This window comes from Magnolia sinica, chromosome 13 (genome assembly GCF_029962835.1).
Source record: "Magnolia sinica isolate HGM2019 chromosome 13, MsV1, whole genome shotgun sequence".
NCBI classification, from domain to species: domain Eukaryota; kingdom Viridiplantae; phylum Streptophyta; class Magnoliopsida; order Magnoliales; family Magnoliaceae; genus Magnolia; species Magnolia sinica.
In genome coordinates, this window is record NC_080585.1 from 48,207,612 (window position 1) to 48,223,570 (window position 15,959).

Here is a 15,959-nt window from a genome sequence, read left to right on the forward strand (position 1 = left end):
TTCTAAACTTATATAAATGGGTGTATGCGATATTGGGAGGTATTGAAGGGTATTCTAAAGCTTTTTAAAGGGGTTATAGGGTTATCAAAGGGTGTAGTAAGGGTGAGATTTGAGATTGTTCGAATCAGGTAAGCCCTCTCTCTTGTAATTTCTATTTCATGGTGGATTTCTCTCACTTTGTGCCATGGTTTTTTCCCGAAAGGATTTTCCACGTTAAATCTTTGTATTCTCCTATGAATGCTTGTTACTATTGAATTGTTATCCTAGATCTAGATCTGTGTGATTCCGCAGTCCAAATCCCCACTAATATATGTGTGTGTATGTGTGTGTGTGTGTAATTATGGTATTATGGCAAAACAATATGCTCTTAATCGTTTATAGGGTTTGAAAAGGAAAAAAATGTTTTTGCATTTGTAAATTTATATAATTTCTTGTAATTCATTTTCATAATGGATTAGCTTGTCGTTTTGTGCCGTAATTTTTCTTTCCCGCGAGGGTTTTCCACATCAAATCATGTATGTCCTATGCATGCTTTGTTTACGTTTTTTTCATCATCGTGTGATTCAAATCCGGAATTTGCCTTCGCACTTCCCCAACAGATGTTTAAGTCTGAAGGTAGTAGTTACAATTATGTCTTTGGTATCAATTAGGTAAACATAACCCCACTAATGAGAATTGATCATTTCCAAGCTATCTAAGAGGAGAAAAAAATCAGTAGGGAGCGTTTGGATCATAAGTTACATAAGATAACTACTTTTGCCTCAAGTAACTAATCTTAGTTTTTACTTATTAAGTAGAGAAGTATGTTTGGTGAACAACATGCTTATCAGCCACTCCTCCCTTTCATCTCTCTTAATGCCTCACTTCAACAACTTATGAATAGTAAAAAAGCTATAGAAAAAGTTAATTGAAGTGATTAAGTAATTTTAAGTAAAAAAATTTACTTATAACTAATCATAAACCAAACTTACTTATCTGAAACAAGTCACTTATCTATTGTTGTAAGTAGAAAAATTAATTTAAGGTAGTAGTTACAATTATGTCTTTAGTATCAATTAGGTAAACATAACCCCACTTATGAGAATTGATCATTTCCAAGCTATCTAAGATGAGAAAAAACCATTAGGGAGCATTTGGATCATAAGTTACATAAGATAACTACTTATGCCTCAAGTAACTTATCTTAGTTTTTACTTATGAAGTAGATAAGTATATTTGGTAAACAACATGCTTATCAGCCCCTCCTCTCTTTCATCTATCCTAATGCCTCACTTCGACAACTTATGAATAAAAAAAAAAACTATAATAAAAAAAGTTAATTGAAGTGATTAAGTAATTAAGTAAAAAAATGACTTCTAACTAATCATAAACCAAACTTACTTATCTGAAACAAGTCACTTATCTATTATTGTAAGTAGAAAAATTAATTTATTTGGTGGTATCCAAATGAGCCCTTACCGACAATGGATTATTGTTGTTGTTGTTGTTGTTGTTGTTAGTTTTTTTTTTCGGTTGGAAAACTGCCTGCATGGCTCTTGCTAGGCAGGTAGCTTGTACGTGATTGGTTCTAATTTATAGGCTATTAATTGTTTGATATGGGCCAGTGGAGCCATTAGTAAGTGGGTTCTGTATGTTTTCTCTTAGGAGTATTTTTTGAGTTGGTGCATTTTTCTCTCAATGTTAAAATTCAAGATGAAATAGATTTCTAAATAGAGATAAGGTTGTATGCTAAAGATATAAGCCTTATTTAGAGATAGGCCTTATTCCTGTCATAATAAACTCCTCCCGATCCCATTTTATTCTTCTCTAAAACAAGGAACTCCTTTAGTAGATATCCCAAATTTTAAATATCTTAGAGAGAAAAATCTAAAACACTCGTTTGTTCGTAGTAGCTCACATTATATAATATAAACCGTTTATCATATCTGATGGTTACTGTAGGACTAGACGCATGATTAACTCCTTTTTACGCTATTGTAATAGTTAGGAGGATCATTAGATGAGGGTTGTCCATCTTTGATTTTGCGAAGGTCCTTAAAATCATGTAGATAGTATCATATCCTTTGGGGCCACCCATTGAGCCCTTTAATAAACATAACACATTTCCTCATGAATGCATGAAAATCCTCTTATTCATAAATATTTGCTAAACCCGCATGCAACCTATTTGATAATCACTTTGTCTTGCACATAAGTGTGCCTAGAGTGCAAAAAACCTTCACAGTATGTTGCTTAACTCTTGAGGTGGGCTATTCGTAGTGTAATAAGGAATTATCGGTTTATAAATCTTGTTGAGTGCCCCCACACATCAGTCACATATAGCCGCTAATGAATTGATTAGCATGGCGCCACCTGGTGTGGGCTCCACCTTATGCATGGACCCTGACGTCTCACATCGATGCTAGTTCCCATATGACTGTAAACGGGTGATAGAAAGGGCCCGCGTCAAGACTGTGGAGTTGTTTGACCTATTTTCATCTTGGGTAGAACGTTGATACTTTGGCAGAGGGCCATGGTTGACATAAGTTATTTACAAATTGCATATTTAAAATACAAGTTGTTGATGCAAAAATCTGGATCACCCTCCATCGAGCCCTGCACGCTCAGAGCGAACTCTGGTCCTGCATAGAACAACAAACAAAGGAGACCCTGGCTCAAGCAGGGGACCCTCTGATGCCAAATTCAAGCTAGGAAAACTGGGTCTAAGCAGTGTAAAGTAGAGTAGGGGTGTGAGATATTGCGTACCTGTTGCAATTGGTTTCTCTGGTATTTATACATGTGGATCAAAAGGGTCATTTTTGTTAAACTCGACACGATCTATTCCATTAAGTGGGCATTACGTGCGCGCAAATGTTGGTCGTTACCCTTAGATCATGCACCAGATTATTCTCCCACATGCCTTATTGGGTTGTATCTATGAATGTGATCTTCAGCCACGTTCCTACTCGGGCCAGTCTCGCAATCTCAGTTCCCTAAGCCCATGATGGGACTAACCTTGTTCGGACTTCAGACTTAACATATTCAAGCCCATGGTCGGATCCCCTAGTCAGAGTCTATGGTCAGAATAAATGGTCATAGCCCATGGTCGGAGTACATGGTCGGAGCCCGTTGGGACTACCCATCTTAGACTTGGTCTCTAGCCTCCAGGCCGAAGATAGGGTTCGGGACTCCAATCCAAGGCCATAGTTCTTCAGATGATAGCTCCAATCGGCTAATTCAGGGCCATAGTTCTTTGGATGAGAGCTCCAGATGTTCGATCCAAGGCCGTAGTTCTTCGGATGAGAGCTCCCGATGCCCAATCAAGGGCCGTAGTTTTGCAAATGAGAGCTCTAGATGCCCGTGTGAGCCAATCTACCTCTCTTCCAGAAACCTAGTTTTAGGACCGTAGTCTGGAAGTATGATCAGCCCTGATGTAGCACCATTCTTCCGAGGCTCTACTCGTCGATTCGGTTTGCCTAAGTCGGTCCCTATCGATTCGACTCAGATTTTTCCATAACAGAAGCCCCCTGCTCTCTTGGTCTGAGCTCGGACTTAGAGAGCAAATGCCTGGGAAAATGAGACGTTGCCTTCACTTATGATGACAAGTCAGGGAAATTGAAGCATAATCGTCGTGACGATTACGTTTTGGGATCCGTACGGCGGTCGTAGCTTTTTAACTTCAGACCTCTAAATGGTGATTTTTGTTGGGCATTTATGATGAATTATTTTTGCAAAGTTTGTCGAATGATGAGCTAACCTCTTCTTTAAGGGGTCAACTCATCGAAGGATATCATTTCTGCATGTGAGAAATGGTCCCTCGTAGAGTACTTGGATGGCAGGGCGATCATTTAATAGACAATTTGAAGTAGAAAATAGACAACCTTTTATTAAAAGTCGAAACGGCAAGTAGATCCGACATATACATTGCTTTTCCCCTTCAGGGTTAGTAGATTTTCAAGTGTTCGGCATTTCAGGGATGGGGTAGCAAACGTCCCTCCAAATCTTCCAGGCAGTATGATCCTGGCTTTGCTGAGCCAACTACCCGGTAAGGTCCCTCCCAATTCGAGCCCAGGGACCTTGCTCCGGGTTCCGTGGTGTACTGGAAGACATGATGAAGGACTAGGTCTCCTCGTCGAAACTGCCTCGTTCGGACTCTGAAATTATATAAATGGGCGACTTGCTGATACCGAGCTGCGACTTAGAGTTTAGCGATGTCACGCGCCTCTTCAAGCAGGTCAAGGTTTACCGCAATCTGCTTGACATTTTGGGCTTCTTAATAGTTCCTTACTTGCACAGTGGGGAGCCCAATCTCGACTCGGACGACCGCCTCTGAAATATAAGACAGAGAGAAGGAGGTCTCCCATATGGATGACTGAGTTGTGGTCCTGTAGGCCTAGAGAACAAATGGAAGCTCGTCGGCCCAGTTGCCCTTGGCTTTTTCAAGCTTCATCTTAAGATGATGCTTGATGACTTTGTTTACTGCTTCGACTTGCCCGTTAGACTGTGGGTGATGAGGTGACAAGTATGCATTAGAGATACCAAGCCCCCGACAGATGCCTCTAAATCTGTCGTTGCAGAACTACTTCCCATTATCAGAGACGATGGTGTGTGGGACTCTGAACCGGCATATGATGTTTTTCCATATGAAGTTCGTTACCTTTTACTCAATGATTTTCGCCACCGACTCGGCCTCGGCCCACTTGGTGAAGTAATCGGTTGGCACGATTGTGAACTTGGTCTGCCCCTTTCTAGGGGTAGAGGCTTAATGATGTCGATTCCCCACTGGGCGAACGGCCATGACCCACTCATAGGGGTCAGCTTTTCAGTAGGCTGTCTTGGCACGACTGCGAATCTTTGACACTTATCGCATCTCTGGACGAAGCTCTTAGAATCTTCTTGGATTGTTGGCTAGAAGTACCCTTGACGAAGTATCTTCTGAGCCAAGGCACGACTCTTGGAATGATTTTCATAGATCCCTTCGTAGATTTCACGGATCACATAATTTTCTTGATCGGGTCAGATACATCTGAGGTACAGCTAAGGGTACCCTTTCTTGTACAGCGTGTCGTCCATAATCACATATCGCGCTGCTCTAACCTTCAGACACCGAGCCTCTAACCTGTCTTGGGGGACTTCGCCAGTGGTGAGGTACTTTACAATCGGATCCATCCGGCTCAAAGTTACTTGCATTGGATTGACCATCTCCTGGTCAGCTCGGTCAGCTCATTCGATGCTCGGGCTATCCAAGAATTCCACAGGGACAATTCTCGGGATCTTCCCATCAGTAGCCAGGCCAGCTTTGCAAGAGCCTCGGTCTAAGAGTTTTCAACTCTTGGGATCTGATTGATGACGCAGTCTCTGAACTTTTGGGTTAGCTTCTAGACCTCTACCAAATAAGCTATCATCCATGCCTCCTTAGCCTCATACTCTGTCGAAATGTGGTTTACAACGAGCTGAGAGTCGCACCGTACATCAAGGAATTGAACTCCCAAACTAGCGGCTAGTCTGAGTCCAGCCAGCAGAGCTTCGTATTCTGCTTCATTCTTGGAGGCCTTGAAGTCAAGCCTGATTGCGTACTGAATGGTGGTTGAGTCGGGTGCAACCAGGACGATTCCTGCCCTGCCTCATTTTGAGTTGGACGACCTGTCCACGAAAAGGGTCCATCCACTATCTCCCCCCTTTGAGTTCTCGCTGTTGAGAAGAGGAAGAGCTGGAGGAACCATGAGGGCGTTCTCCAAACTTGTATCCCCAATCTCGCCACTCGGAGTGGTGAATTCGTTCTATGAAGTTGGCAACGGCTTGACCTTTGATCGCAGTCATCAGTCAATACTGAATGTCAAACTCTTCAAGTTCTATCGCCCACTTGGTCAAACGCCGGGATACCTCTGGCCTCTAGAGTACTTGTCGGAGGGGTAAATCCATGACGATGATAATGAAATGCATCTGGAAGTATGGGCGTAGCCTTCGAGCAGAGACAACTAGGCTTAGAGCTAGTTTCTCCATGCTCGAGTACTTAGTCTCGGCTGGACCATCGCCTTGCTGGTGTAGTAGACAAGGCGCTGCTTGCCCTCTACCTCTCAAATGAGTGCTGAGCTAACAGCCGAGGCAGAAACCGCCAAGTAGAGAAACAGAGGTTCGCCCTCTTTGGGCTTGGACAACAAAGGTGGTGACCCTAGGTACTGTTTCAACTGCTAAAAAGTCTGCTCATAGTCTGAGGTCCGTTCTGCCTTCTTGTGACCCTTCAACTACTGGAAGAATGGGAGACACTTGTTGATGGCTCTGGATATGAACCGTCCGAGCACCGCAACTTGTCCGATGAGGCATTGGATCTCTTTCATCGTTTGAGGTGAGCTCATGTCGAGCGGAGCCTTGATCTTGTCAGGGTTTGCTTCAATACCCCTTTGGCTGACCTGAAATCTAAGGAACTTGCCTGACCCCACACCAAAGGCACACTTGGTCGAGTTCAGTTTCATTCGGTACTCTCACAGTATCGAGAAGGTTTCTCCGAGATCTGCAATGTGGTCGGATGCTTTGACGCTCTTGACGAGCATGTCATCCATGTAGACCTCCATGGTTCAGCCGATCTGCCGAGCAAACATTTGGTTCACCAACCTCTAGTATGTAACCCCGGCGTTCTTCAGGCCAAAGGACATGACCTGGTAACAGTAGAGTCCTTTATCCGTGACGAAGGTCGTCTTCTGCCTCTCTTAGAGGTACATCGCAATTTGATTATACCCGGAGTATGCATCTAGGAAGGTGAGCAGCTCATGTCCAGCCGTGCTATTGACCAGCTGGTCAATCAAGGTAGGGGGAAGCTGTCCTTGGGGTAAGCTTTGTTCAGATCTGAGTAATCCACACAAACTCACCACTTCTCGTTGGCCTTCTTTACTAGGACCACATTAGCGATCCAATCCAGGTAGTGAACTTCTTTAATGAAGCTGACATTGAGGAGCTTTGATACCTCATTGGCTATTGCTGCATATCTCTCGGGATCGAACGCCCTCCTCTTTTGCTTCACTGGTCTGTGATTTGGGTCCACGTTCAACTTATGAACCATGATCTCTGGAGAGATACCCTCGCGTGACCATGCGAAGATGTCCTTATGTTCTCATAGGAAGGTCAACATCTAAGCTCGTTGCTCGGAATTCAGCGATGATCCGAGCTGAACCAATCTGCTTGGATCGATATCCTCAAGCAGGACAATCACTAGTTCTTTGGTGAGGGAAGCCTTTGCAAAGTTTCTAGGGTCAAGCACGTTCACGGTGAGGGCCTGCTTTACCGAGCCCTTTCTCACCGCCATTGAATAGCACCTGAGCGCCTCACGTTGGTCTCCTCGAACATAACTGACCCCTTTGTCAGAAGGGAACTTCATCATAAGGTGTACATGGACATGACTGCCCTCATTGCATTAAGGGATGGCTGCCCCAAGATGACATTATGTACAGATGGTACATTCACCACCAGGAAGTCCACTAGCAGAGTCACCTGATTCTGCCCTTTTCCCACTGTAACTAGGAGGGAAATAGTGCCCTCAGAGATAACCTTATCTCCGGCAAACCTGTGTAGCAGAGTTTTCACGGGTCGGAGTTGTGACCTGTCTATCCCCATCTTATTGAACGCTTCAGAGTAAAGTATATCGGCCGAGCTTCCAGTGTCGACCAGGATACGGTAGACTTTGTGATTGCTTATTGTCATCGCAACCACCAAGGCATTATCATGGGGATGCTGAATGCCTTACGCGTCGTCCTTCATAAACGTAAGGTTGCAAGGGCTTACTTGGAGCTCTTTCCTCGGCCTTTCGGCCAAGTGGATGTAGTGCTTGGGGTCAGAACTCCAAGAATAGGCTTTATGAGCTCTATTCGAGTCGCCACCTCCGGATGGGCCGCCATAGATTGTTTGGATCTCCGTAGTCTCTTCTGTAGCTCTACTCGACTGATCATTCTTCCGAGTTGCTTTCTCTTCCTTCAAATATTGACGCAAGTGGCCCTTGCAAATGAGGGTATTGATTTCTTCCTTCAGATTAACACAGTCGCTGGCGTTGTGTCCATGATCGCAATGAAAGCAAAAATACTTGCACTTATCTCGTTGGCCGACATTTGTCTTCATGCAACTCTGCTAATGCAGTAGCCTCTGGTCTCGAATATCCAGTAGGATCTGCTCCGGAGATGTGTTGAGATGAGTGTATGAGTTGAACTTGCTCTCAGGCTTCCTGCTTGGCCTTCAATCTCGGGGGTGGGGGGCTTTGTCATCCGACCTTTTATTTGATGGTTGTGGCTCTTTGTCCCTCTGCCTCTTCCCTTTAGACGAGTGCTCTGTGACTTGGGAATTCTTATGCGAGCTGAAGAAGTCCTCGGTGTTTGTGTATTTTTGGGCTTGGCTGATGAGTTCGGCCAGGGTGGTCGCTAGATTCTTCCCTATGGAAAAGAGGAACTTTCCTTCCTTAAGTCCGCTAATCATATCAGACAGTGCCATCTTGTCGTCATGGTCGTCCACTTATAGGGCTTCCTCGTTGAAGCGAGAGATGAAGTCCTTCAGCAATTCTCTGCTCCCCTGCTTAAGGGTAAGCAAGTGGGTTGACGGCTTCCGACTCTTCTTGCTGACGATAAACTGGGTTATGAATGATCTACTGAGCTCGGCAAAGGTGCTAATAGACCTTGGCTTTAGCTGTTGGTACCAATTCCTTGCGGCCCTAGTTAAAGTTATTGAGAATGCTCGGCGCATCATCGCTTCCGAGGCTGATTGAATCTGCATCTCGATAGGACTCCACATGCTCTGTGGAGTCCCCGGACCCTGAGTACTAAATGACGGGAGGTATCATGAACCTCAGAGGCATCACCTCGCTCATGATATCGGAAGTGAACGGAGGTTCGGTCTCTTCCATCATTGCTTGCACTGCAGTCGAAGTCGGAGTCTGTTGGTTTTGTTGTAGAGTCTTAATTTAACTCCTGAGTTCCTCGAGCTAGGCTTCCCATGGATTCCGGTTCTAGGCGATGGTCTCTCGAAGAGCTTCGACCTCGGGCGTCTTGCCCCTTCATCTCCTTTTTAATTCATGTCGAAGGTCGGTCGGAGTTAGCACCGAGGTCACCGACACGTAGGTTGGGGCTCTGTTTGCCGTATTCTGTGCGGGATTAGCTCTAACAGACATGTTTTGGGATGCTCCAACCTGTGAGCTCACCTGCACCGGTTCTGAAGCAGCTGAGATGACCTCCTCCCGGCTCAGGGGCAGCTGCTGCCCCCGTTGTTGCCTTAAAATATTGATTTCATCCCTTAATACTTGAATCTTGTTTTGTATGACTTTATACTTGCCTCCTCGGCTTTGGGACCTTTGAGATGGCCCTGTTGGAGCTGACTCGACATGGAGTAGCGAGGATGATCGCGGTTGCCTGCTCGGTTCGGGTTCCGTGATCGCCACCGAGGGTGCTTTCTTCTTTCCTTTCGTCATTTTTAGTAAAGCTTTCTAGTCTTTTCTTCCTTTTCTTACAGACAACACCAAAAAATGCTGATACAAAAATCTGGATCACTCTCCACCAAGCCCTGCGCGCTCAGAGCAAACCATGGTCCTGCACGGAACAGTAAACAAAGGAGACCCTTGCTCAAGCAGGGGACCCTCCGATGCCAAAGTCAGGCTAGGGAAACTGGGTATAATCAGTGTAGAGTAGAGTGAGAGTGCGAAATATTGTGTACCTGTTGCAATGGGTTTCTCTGGTATTTATACATGTGGATTAAAAGGGTCGTTTTTGTTAAACTCGACACAATCTATTCCATCAAGCGGGCGTTACGCGCGTGCAAATATTGGCCGTTACCCTTATATCATGCATCGGATTATTCTCCCATATGCCTTATTGGGCTGTATTTTTTATTTATTTTTTATTTTTTACACACGGACACACACCCCACACACTCACACTAGTGGAATTTCACCACTTGTTGGGTTGTATCTCTGAACGTGATCTTCGGCCACGTTCCTACCCGATCCAGTCTCGCAACTCGGTTTCCCAAGCCCATGATGGGACTAACCTTATTCGGACCTTAGACTTAACATATCCAAGCCCATGGTCGGATCTCCTAGTCGGAGTCCATTGTCGGAATCCATGGTCAGAGCCCATGGTCAGAGTATATAGTCGGAGCTCGCTGGGAATGCCCGTCTTGGACTTGGTCTCTAGCCTCCAGGTCAAAAATAGGGTTTGGGACTCCGATCCAGGGCTGTAGTTCTTCAGATGATAGCTCCAGTCGGCCGATCCAAAGCCATTGTTCTTCAAATGAAAGCTCCAGAAGTCCGATCCAGGGTTGTAGTTCTTTGGATGAGAGCTCTAGATGCCCGATCTAGGGCCGTAGTTCTACAGCTGAGAGCTCCAGATGCCCTTGTGGCCCAATCTACCTCTCTTCCAGAACCCTAGTTTTGGGATCGTAGTCTGGAAGTATGATCGGCCCTGATGTAGCACCATTCTTCCGAGTCTCTACTCGTCGGTTCGGTTTGCCCGAGTTAGTCCTTATCGGCTCGGTTCAGATTTTCCCATAACACAAGTAATTCAAATTAAACTTATGAGTCCCTCTTTAGATATTGCACGGACCAAAGGTATCCCTATATTGATTACCTGACCATTGAAATAGTGGACAATTAACATACAATTAAAATTGAAAAATATCTAAGCGTCCAATGAATGAAAAAGCCTTTAGTAGAATTTCCTACAATGGGAAGCTAAGTGGGCCCACCGTGATGCTTGTGAGAAATCCACCCTGTCATCCATTTTTCCAAATCATGTTAGGACCCGGGCCTAGAAAACAAGGCAATTTCAAAACTCAAATGGGCTGCATGACAATAAATAGTAAGGATTGAACATTCATAGTTGAAACAATCACAGCGCTACAAAAGTTTTGAATCAAGCTAATATTTGTGTTTTTAGTTCATTCCTGTAGGCTATCTTATGAAAGGTAGGATGACATAAAAACATCAATGTAACCTAGGAAGGTTTCAATATAGGTGTTTTCCTACCCACTTTTTCCCATCGTGTGGCTCACTTGAGTTTTAAATTGTCTCATTTTTGGGCCCATGTCCTCACATGATTTGACAAGACATGTGGTTGGGGTGAATTTTTTACCTAGATTCTTATACCCATGGTGAATGTGAGAAATCCACCTTAACCATTCATTTTGCCCAGACATGTTGGGATATGGGCCCAAAACTGAGGTAGATCCAACATGATCCATAAAAATGAGATAAACTTAAGTGGGTGACAAGACAGAAATTTCTACCATTGAAGCTTAGGGCCATTACGATGTTTATATTCCATCGAAACTGTCCATAAGGTAACTACTATTGGCATAAATGAAAACACAAAAACAATAGCCTGATTCAAAACTTCTGCTATAATTTTTTCAGCCCTGTATGTTCAATTCCGACAAGACTTCGCTACGACCTTGAAACCAACACTGTGGGGGTGGGACTCTAATCGTAGGGCCCACCTCAATGTGTGCATTAGTAGATCCACATCTTTCATCGGCTAGTTTATTTCAAGCCATGGTTTCAGTAAATGAAGCAGATATAAATTTCCATGTGGACCATGCTACAGAAATAATAGTTATTGGCCATTAAAAACCTCCTATAGGTCACGAGAGTTTTAAATCAAGCTGAAATCTGTTTTTTTATTCTTTCATCGAGGTATATTTGAGCTTATCAACGGCCAAGGTTATGGTGGACCCTGAGAAGATCTTAACAGTGGGTGTTTAATAAGCACTATTTCCTATGGTGTGATCCACCTGAAATTTATCCACTTTATTTTTGGTACTTTGGCTTAAAATTGGCAAACAAAACAAATGGACAATGTAGATATACAGATGCATACATCAAGGTGCCTCCACAGTCAGGGTCTCCTCCACATCTCGTATGCAAAACCTCACCCGTTCCATCCCCAGGGGTCATTTGGCATCATGGATTTGGAGGGGTTTGAGGGGATTTCAAATCCCCAATATGGTTGGCACCATAAAGTAAATGGGCGATTCAAATCCCCTCAAAGAGGGGTTTGAAATCCATGGCAAAAGTTTGAATTATATCTAAAATCCTTTCAATAGTTGGATGTGCATCCATGTCACTATACTATTGATCTATTGAGTACATGGCCCATTGTTGATATCCCAAAGCAATTAAATTATTGATTGTATTGCTATAATTACTTTAATATGATGATTTATGTCATCCAAACATTATCTATGTAAATCAATAGATAAAAAATTGTTAATTAATAGGATGCGATATTGTACGTGTGGCCCATCTTGAACTTGAAATTTTATCATTTTAAGGCAAATTATATATTTTAATGGGTTTGTTACAGCTATGGCCCATCTTGAACTTGAAATTTTATCATTTTAAGGCAAATTATATATTTTAATGGGTTTGTTACAGCTATTGCATTAAACATTACATACATATACTGATTAGTAATATTAAAGTTGATTTAGTAATTAAATTCAAACCCTTATAATTATACCCTGCATAGCTAATTTTGGATCACAGGGATTATAAATTGACGAGTGCCAAACAGAGGAGCGTTTCGAATCCAAGGAGTTCCAAATCCACCCTCCCAAACATGCCCCTATGATTTCCTGTTGTGCTAACGCCTGAGTCTCTGATCTCTCTCATTTTTTTTTGCCTTACATCGTAACATGATCTTGCAAAATAGACGAAGGGAGTATATTTCTCACAAATATCACAGAGCCCCACCTAGCTGTGCCCCACCTAGCTTATTGGCGAAGAAAATTGCTGTCTAAGGGTTTCAATGACCATCCGCGTCCATCCGCATCCTTTAACAAGCACGTGCCGACGAATCAGAGTTCAGGACTGTTGAACGGAAATGATTTTGGATGTTTGACACGGAGACGCGTAAAATTTCCAAGCACCAGTGTATTAAACGTGATACGCAGCCGGAGGATCAAATAACACCCTTTTCTTGTCCGTCTCTCTTCATTTCTCCTGTAATATAAAGAACACAAGAAAGAAAACCATCCGATCTCCCTCCCTCCCGCCCTCTTGCCCCCTCTCTTTCTTCCACAAGGTATAAAAAATCCATGGCATTTTAAATATCAGCATTCCCAAAATCCACGAAAACCCTAGAAATCTCACAGCCTACAAAAGAGAAACGAAGGCCATTGCATTCCTCTCGCCTCCTTTCAAATCGATGGCTTCTGATGGTTGTTATCTGGACAATATCCATGGCTCCAGATTTATCGTCACGTGTCTGATAGGAGGGCTGGTGCTCGGCGGCTCCGTCTACGGCTTCTGCTTTGGATTCCCGCTGCCCTCAATAGGAATCTTCAAGAAGAAGAAGAAGAAGCCAGTGCGCGTCTACATGGATGGATGCTTTGACATGATGCATTACGGGCACTGCAACGCCCTGCGCCAGGCCCGTGCCCTCGGCGACCAGCTCGTTGTGGGTGTTGTCAGCGATGCTGAGATCACTGTCAACAAGGGCCCGCCGGTCACTCCCCTCCATGAGAGGTACGTGTTGTAATCCTCCACCTAATCCGTGGTCGATCCTGATCTCGACTTTTTATATGATTTATTTGTCAATTGGTGTTTCGGATTTCTTTTGTTTCTGTTTTGATTTTGTGTGATTCCTATGTGGGCACACACATGTGAAAATGTACTATGAGGTCGACCCACCAAATGCATGGCGTGGATATCCGACACACATCATGCTGACCTCATGGGAAGCTCTCTCTCTCTCTCTCTCTCTCTCTCTCTCTCTCTCTCTCTCTCTCTCTCCACACACACACACACACTCACACACACACATACATATATGCCGGTCTCCTGCAGAAGACCTTATGTGCAAACTCAGTCAGGCCAGGCTCAGGTGAGCCCCACCATGATCTGTGTGTGAAATTGACTCTGACCATCAGATGTGTCAGCTCGCGTTAGGCCCAAAGCCCAAAAATCAGCTACATCCATGATTCACATGGGTCACAAGAGGGGAAATGGTGTGCAGGCCAAGGTGTTCTATAATGGTAACGGTGGCTGTAATGGTCACCACCGTTACTGTTATGATACAGGCTGTAACGGCCCTCGTAATGGCCATAACGGCCTTTGTTTTGAAAAAAAAAACCATTTTAGAACTGTGACAGGCTGTTACTATGGGTCCCCCTTTGTATTTTTTATTTTTTTATGTAACGGCAGTTTTGGACCCGTAATGTGTAATGGTTACCACCGATACTGCCCGTTATGTTACTGTTTTTTGGCATACCATGGTGCAAGCGGATGCTCACCATCCAAACTGTTTCACTTGGTGTTGTCCTCATAAATCATGGATGGGCCTAATTTCTGGGCCCCAAGCATATTTTCGTACCTGATGGTTGAAAGTATCACATAATCATTATGGTGGACCCTTGATGCAGGATGAGTGAAACTGACCTAGGATGCAGGATGTGAGATTAATTACTCATTAATTTCAACATTCAACACATAAAACCAAACATATCCACATAATACATTCAAAAATTCAGACTTGCAATGCAAAGGGCATTGGTTATCACATACGTGGTGCACGAAAATATAAAATATTATGAGAGTAGTCCACTTGGAAGTAAGGACTTCCAATCTAGCGTCGGTAGTGCAACAATCACGAGAAAAAACAGTGACGCCAATAAAATCAGGTTTGGGGAATGAGTTTATTTAAAAGAAATCAAGGTTTCGTTAGGGTTTTGGGGTTTAGGGATTGAGATTTGGGGGATTTTAAGATTTAGGGATTAAGGGATCTATGAATTATGTAGGGTCTGGAGGGGAATCATGGAGGGAAGGTACCAAAGGGTGTCCACATGTGGCAACCCTTACGGACACATGTGCATGCATGCGTGCGGGTCCACATGTGGATGGGTAGGGGAAAAGGGAAAGGAGGTGGATTGGGTTGAGTTTTGATGGGTTTAGAAGAGTTGTAAGGGAAGGAAAAGAAAAAAAAGAAGAAGAAATGGAGTACCTTGTTGGAAAGGAGAAAGAGGAAGCACCTTAGAGGAATTCACAACCAAGCAAGCCTATACCCTTCCACAATTCAATTGGAAGGGAGGGTTTCTCACAAACCCTAAAAACATAAAGGAAAACACCATTTCAACACGTGATTTTTTTTTTCTTCTTTTCTTTTTCTCAAGCTCCCATTAGGATTGGACGTCCATCTCCATTTACTTTTATATTAAAACTTCAAAAAATTACAAATATGCCACTCATTTAAGTGACATGGCCCATCATCCAAAACAAGCAAACTAAAACACTTACCATCAATTTTAATTGTCAAATAGATCTTAAAAATAACAAAAAACATAAATAAAACAAGATCAGGGGTCCAAGGGGCTCATATCTGGAAGATTTGGTGGCTTGATAGCCCGATCGATAAGATCCAACGGTCGGATCGAAACAAAATAAATACTCTATTACTAAAACTGTCTCCTAAGCAACCCACATGCATCTTTCCTAAGTAGGGTCTTCCTGTTGCACGTCTTATGCATGTGGGGTCTTCAAAATGGCCCGATGGGCCTCATCTGGAACTCGTCTCCCATCCACAAAGAGAGTTGTGCTAATGTGGGTGGTTGCCTCCATCTTTGGTAGACTCGAGTAGGTCCTTTGAACTCTCCCTGATTGAGAGGAATTCATCACTGGTGGTGAAATAAAGCTGTGGTAACACTCGAGGTGGTCGGGATCAATGCGTTGGAATTTTGCCTCGGTAATCAAGGTGTTGTTTGACTCCGGCCTGTTCTTCCACTTCACGAGGTATTTCTAATATCCTCCATCGCGGGTAGAGACTGCTTGGTGGTCCAGAACATCCTCGATCTATTCTTTATGTCTAAGTAGTGATGGAAGAGAAAGCAATGGGTGGGAAGTAGGGCTTGGTAAAGGCCATGGGCTAGGGATGGTGTCAGGGACACCATCATTTGGGGTAGGAGAAAAGTTTGCAGGAGGGCTAGAAGATGGAGGTGTGGGTCTGTCATAAGGTACAAGG

General features: G+C 43.8%; 1 protein-coding gene across 2 annotated transcripts in view; it reads left to right on the forward strand.

Moving 5' to 3' along the window:
- Positions 1 to 12,573: 12,573 nt before the first annotated feature.
- Positions 12,574 to 15,959, forward strand: part of LOC131223738 (ethanolamine-phosphate cytidylyltransferase) — a 99,862-nt gene continuing 96,476 nt past the window's right edge. Inside the window, exon 1 of one of the 2 annotated variants that reach the window (XM_058219234.1) lies at positions 12,574 to 13,471. In XM_058219234.1, the coding sequence (XP_058075217.1) occupies positions 13,152 to 13,471 (320 nt within the window). In that variant the 5' untranslated portion in view covers positions 12,574 to 13,151. The remainder of the gene's footprint in view (positions 13,472 to 15,959) is intronic. The other variant, XM_058219235.1, reaches the window with a different exon arrangement.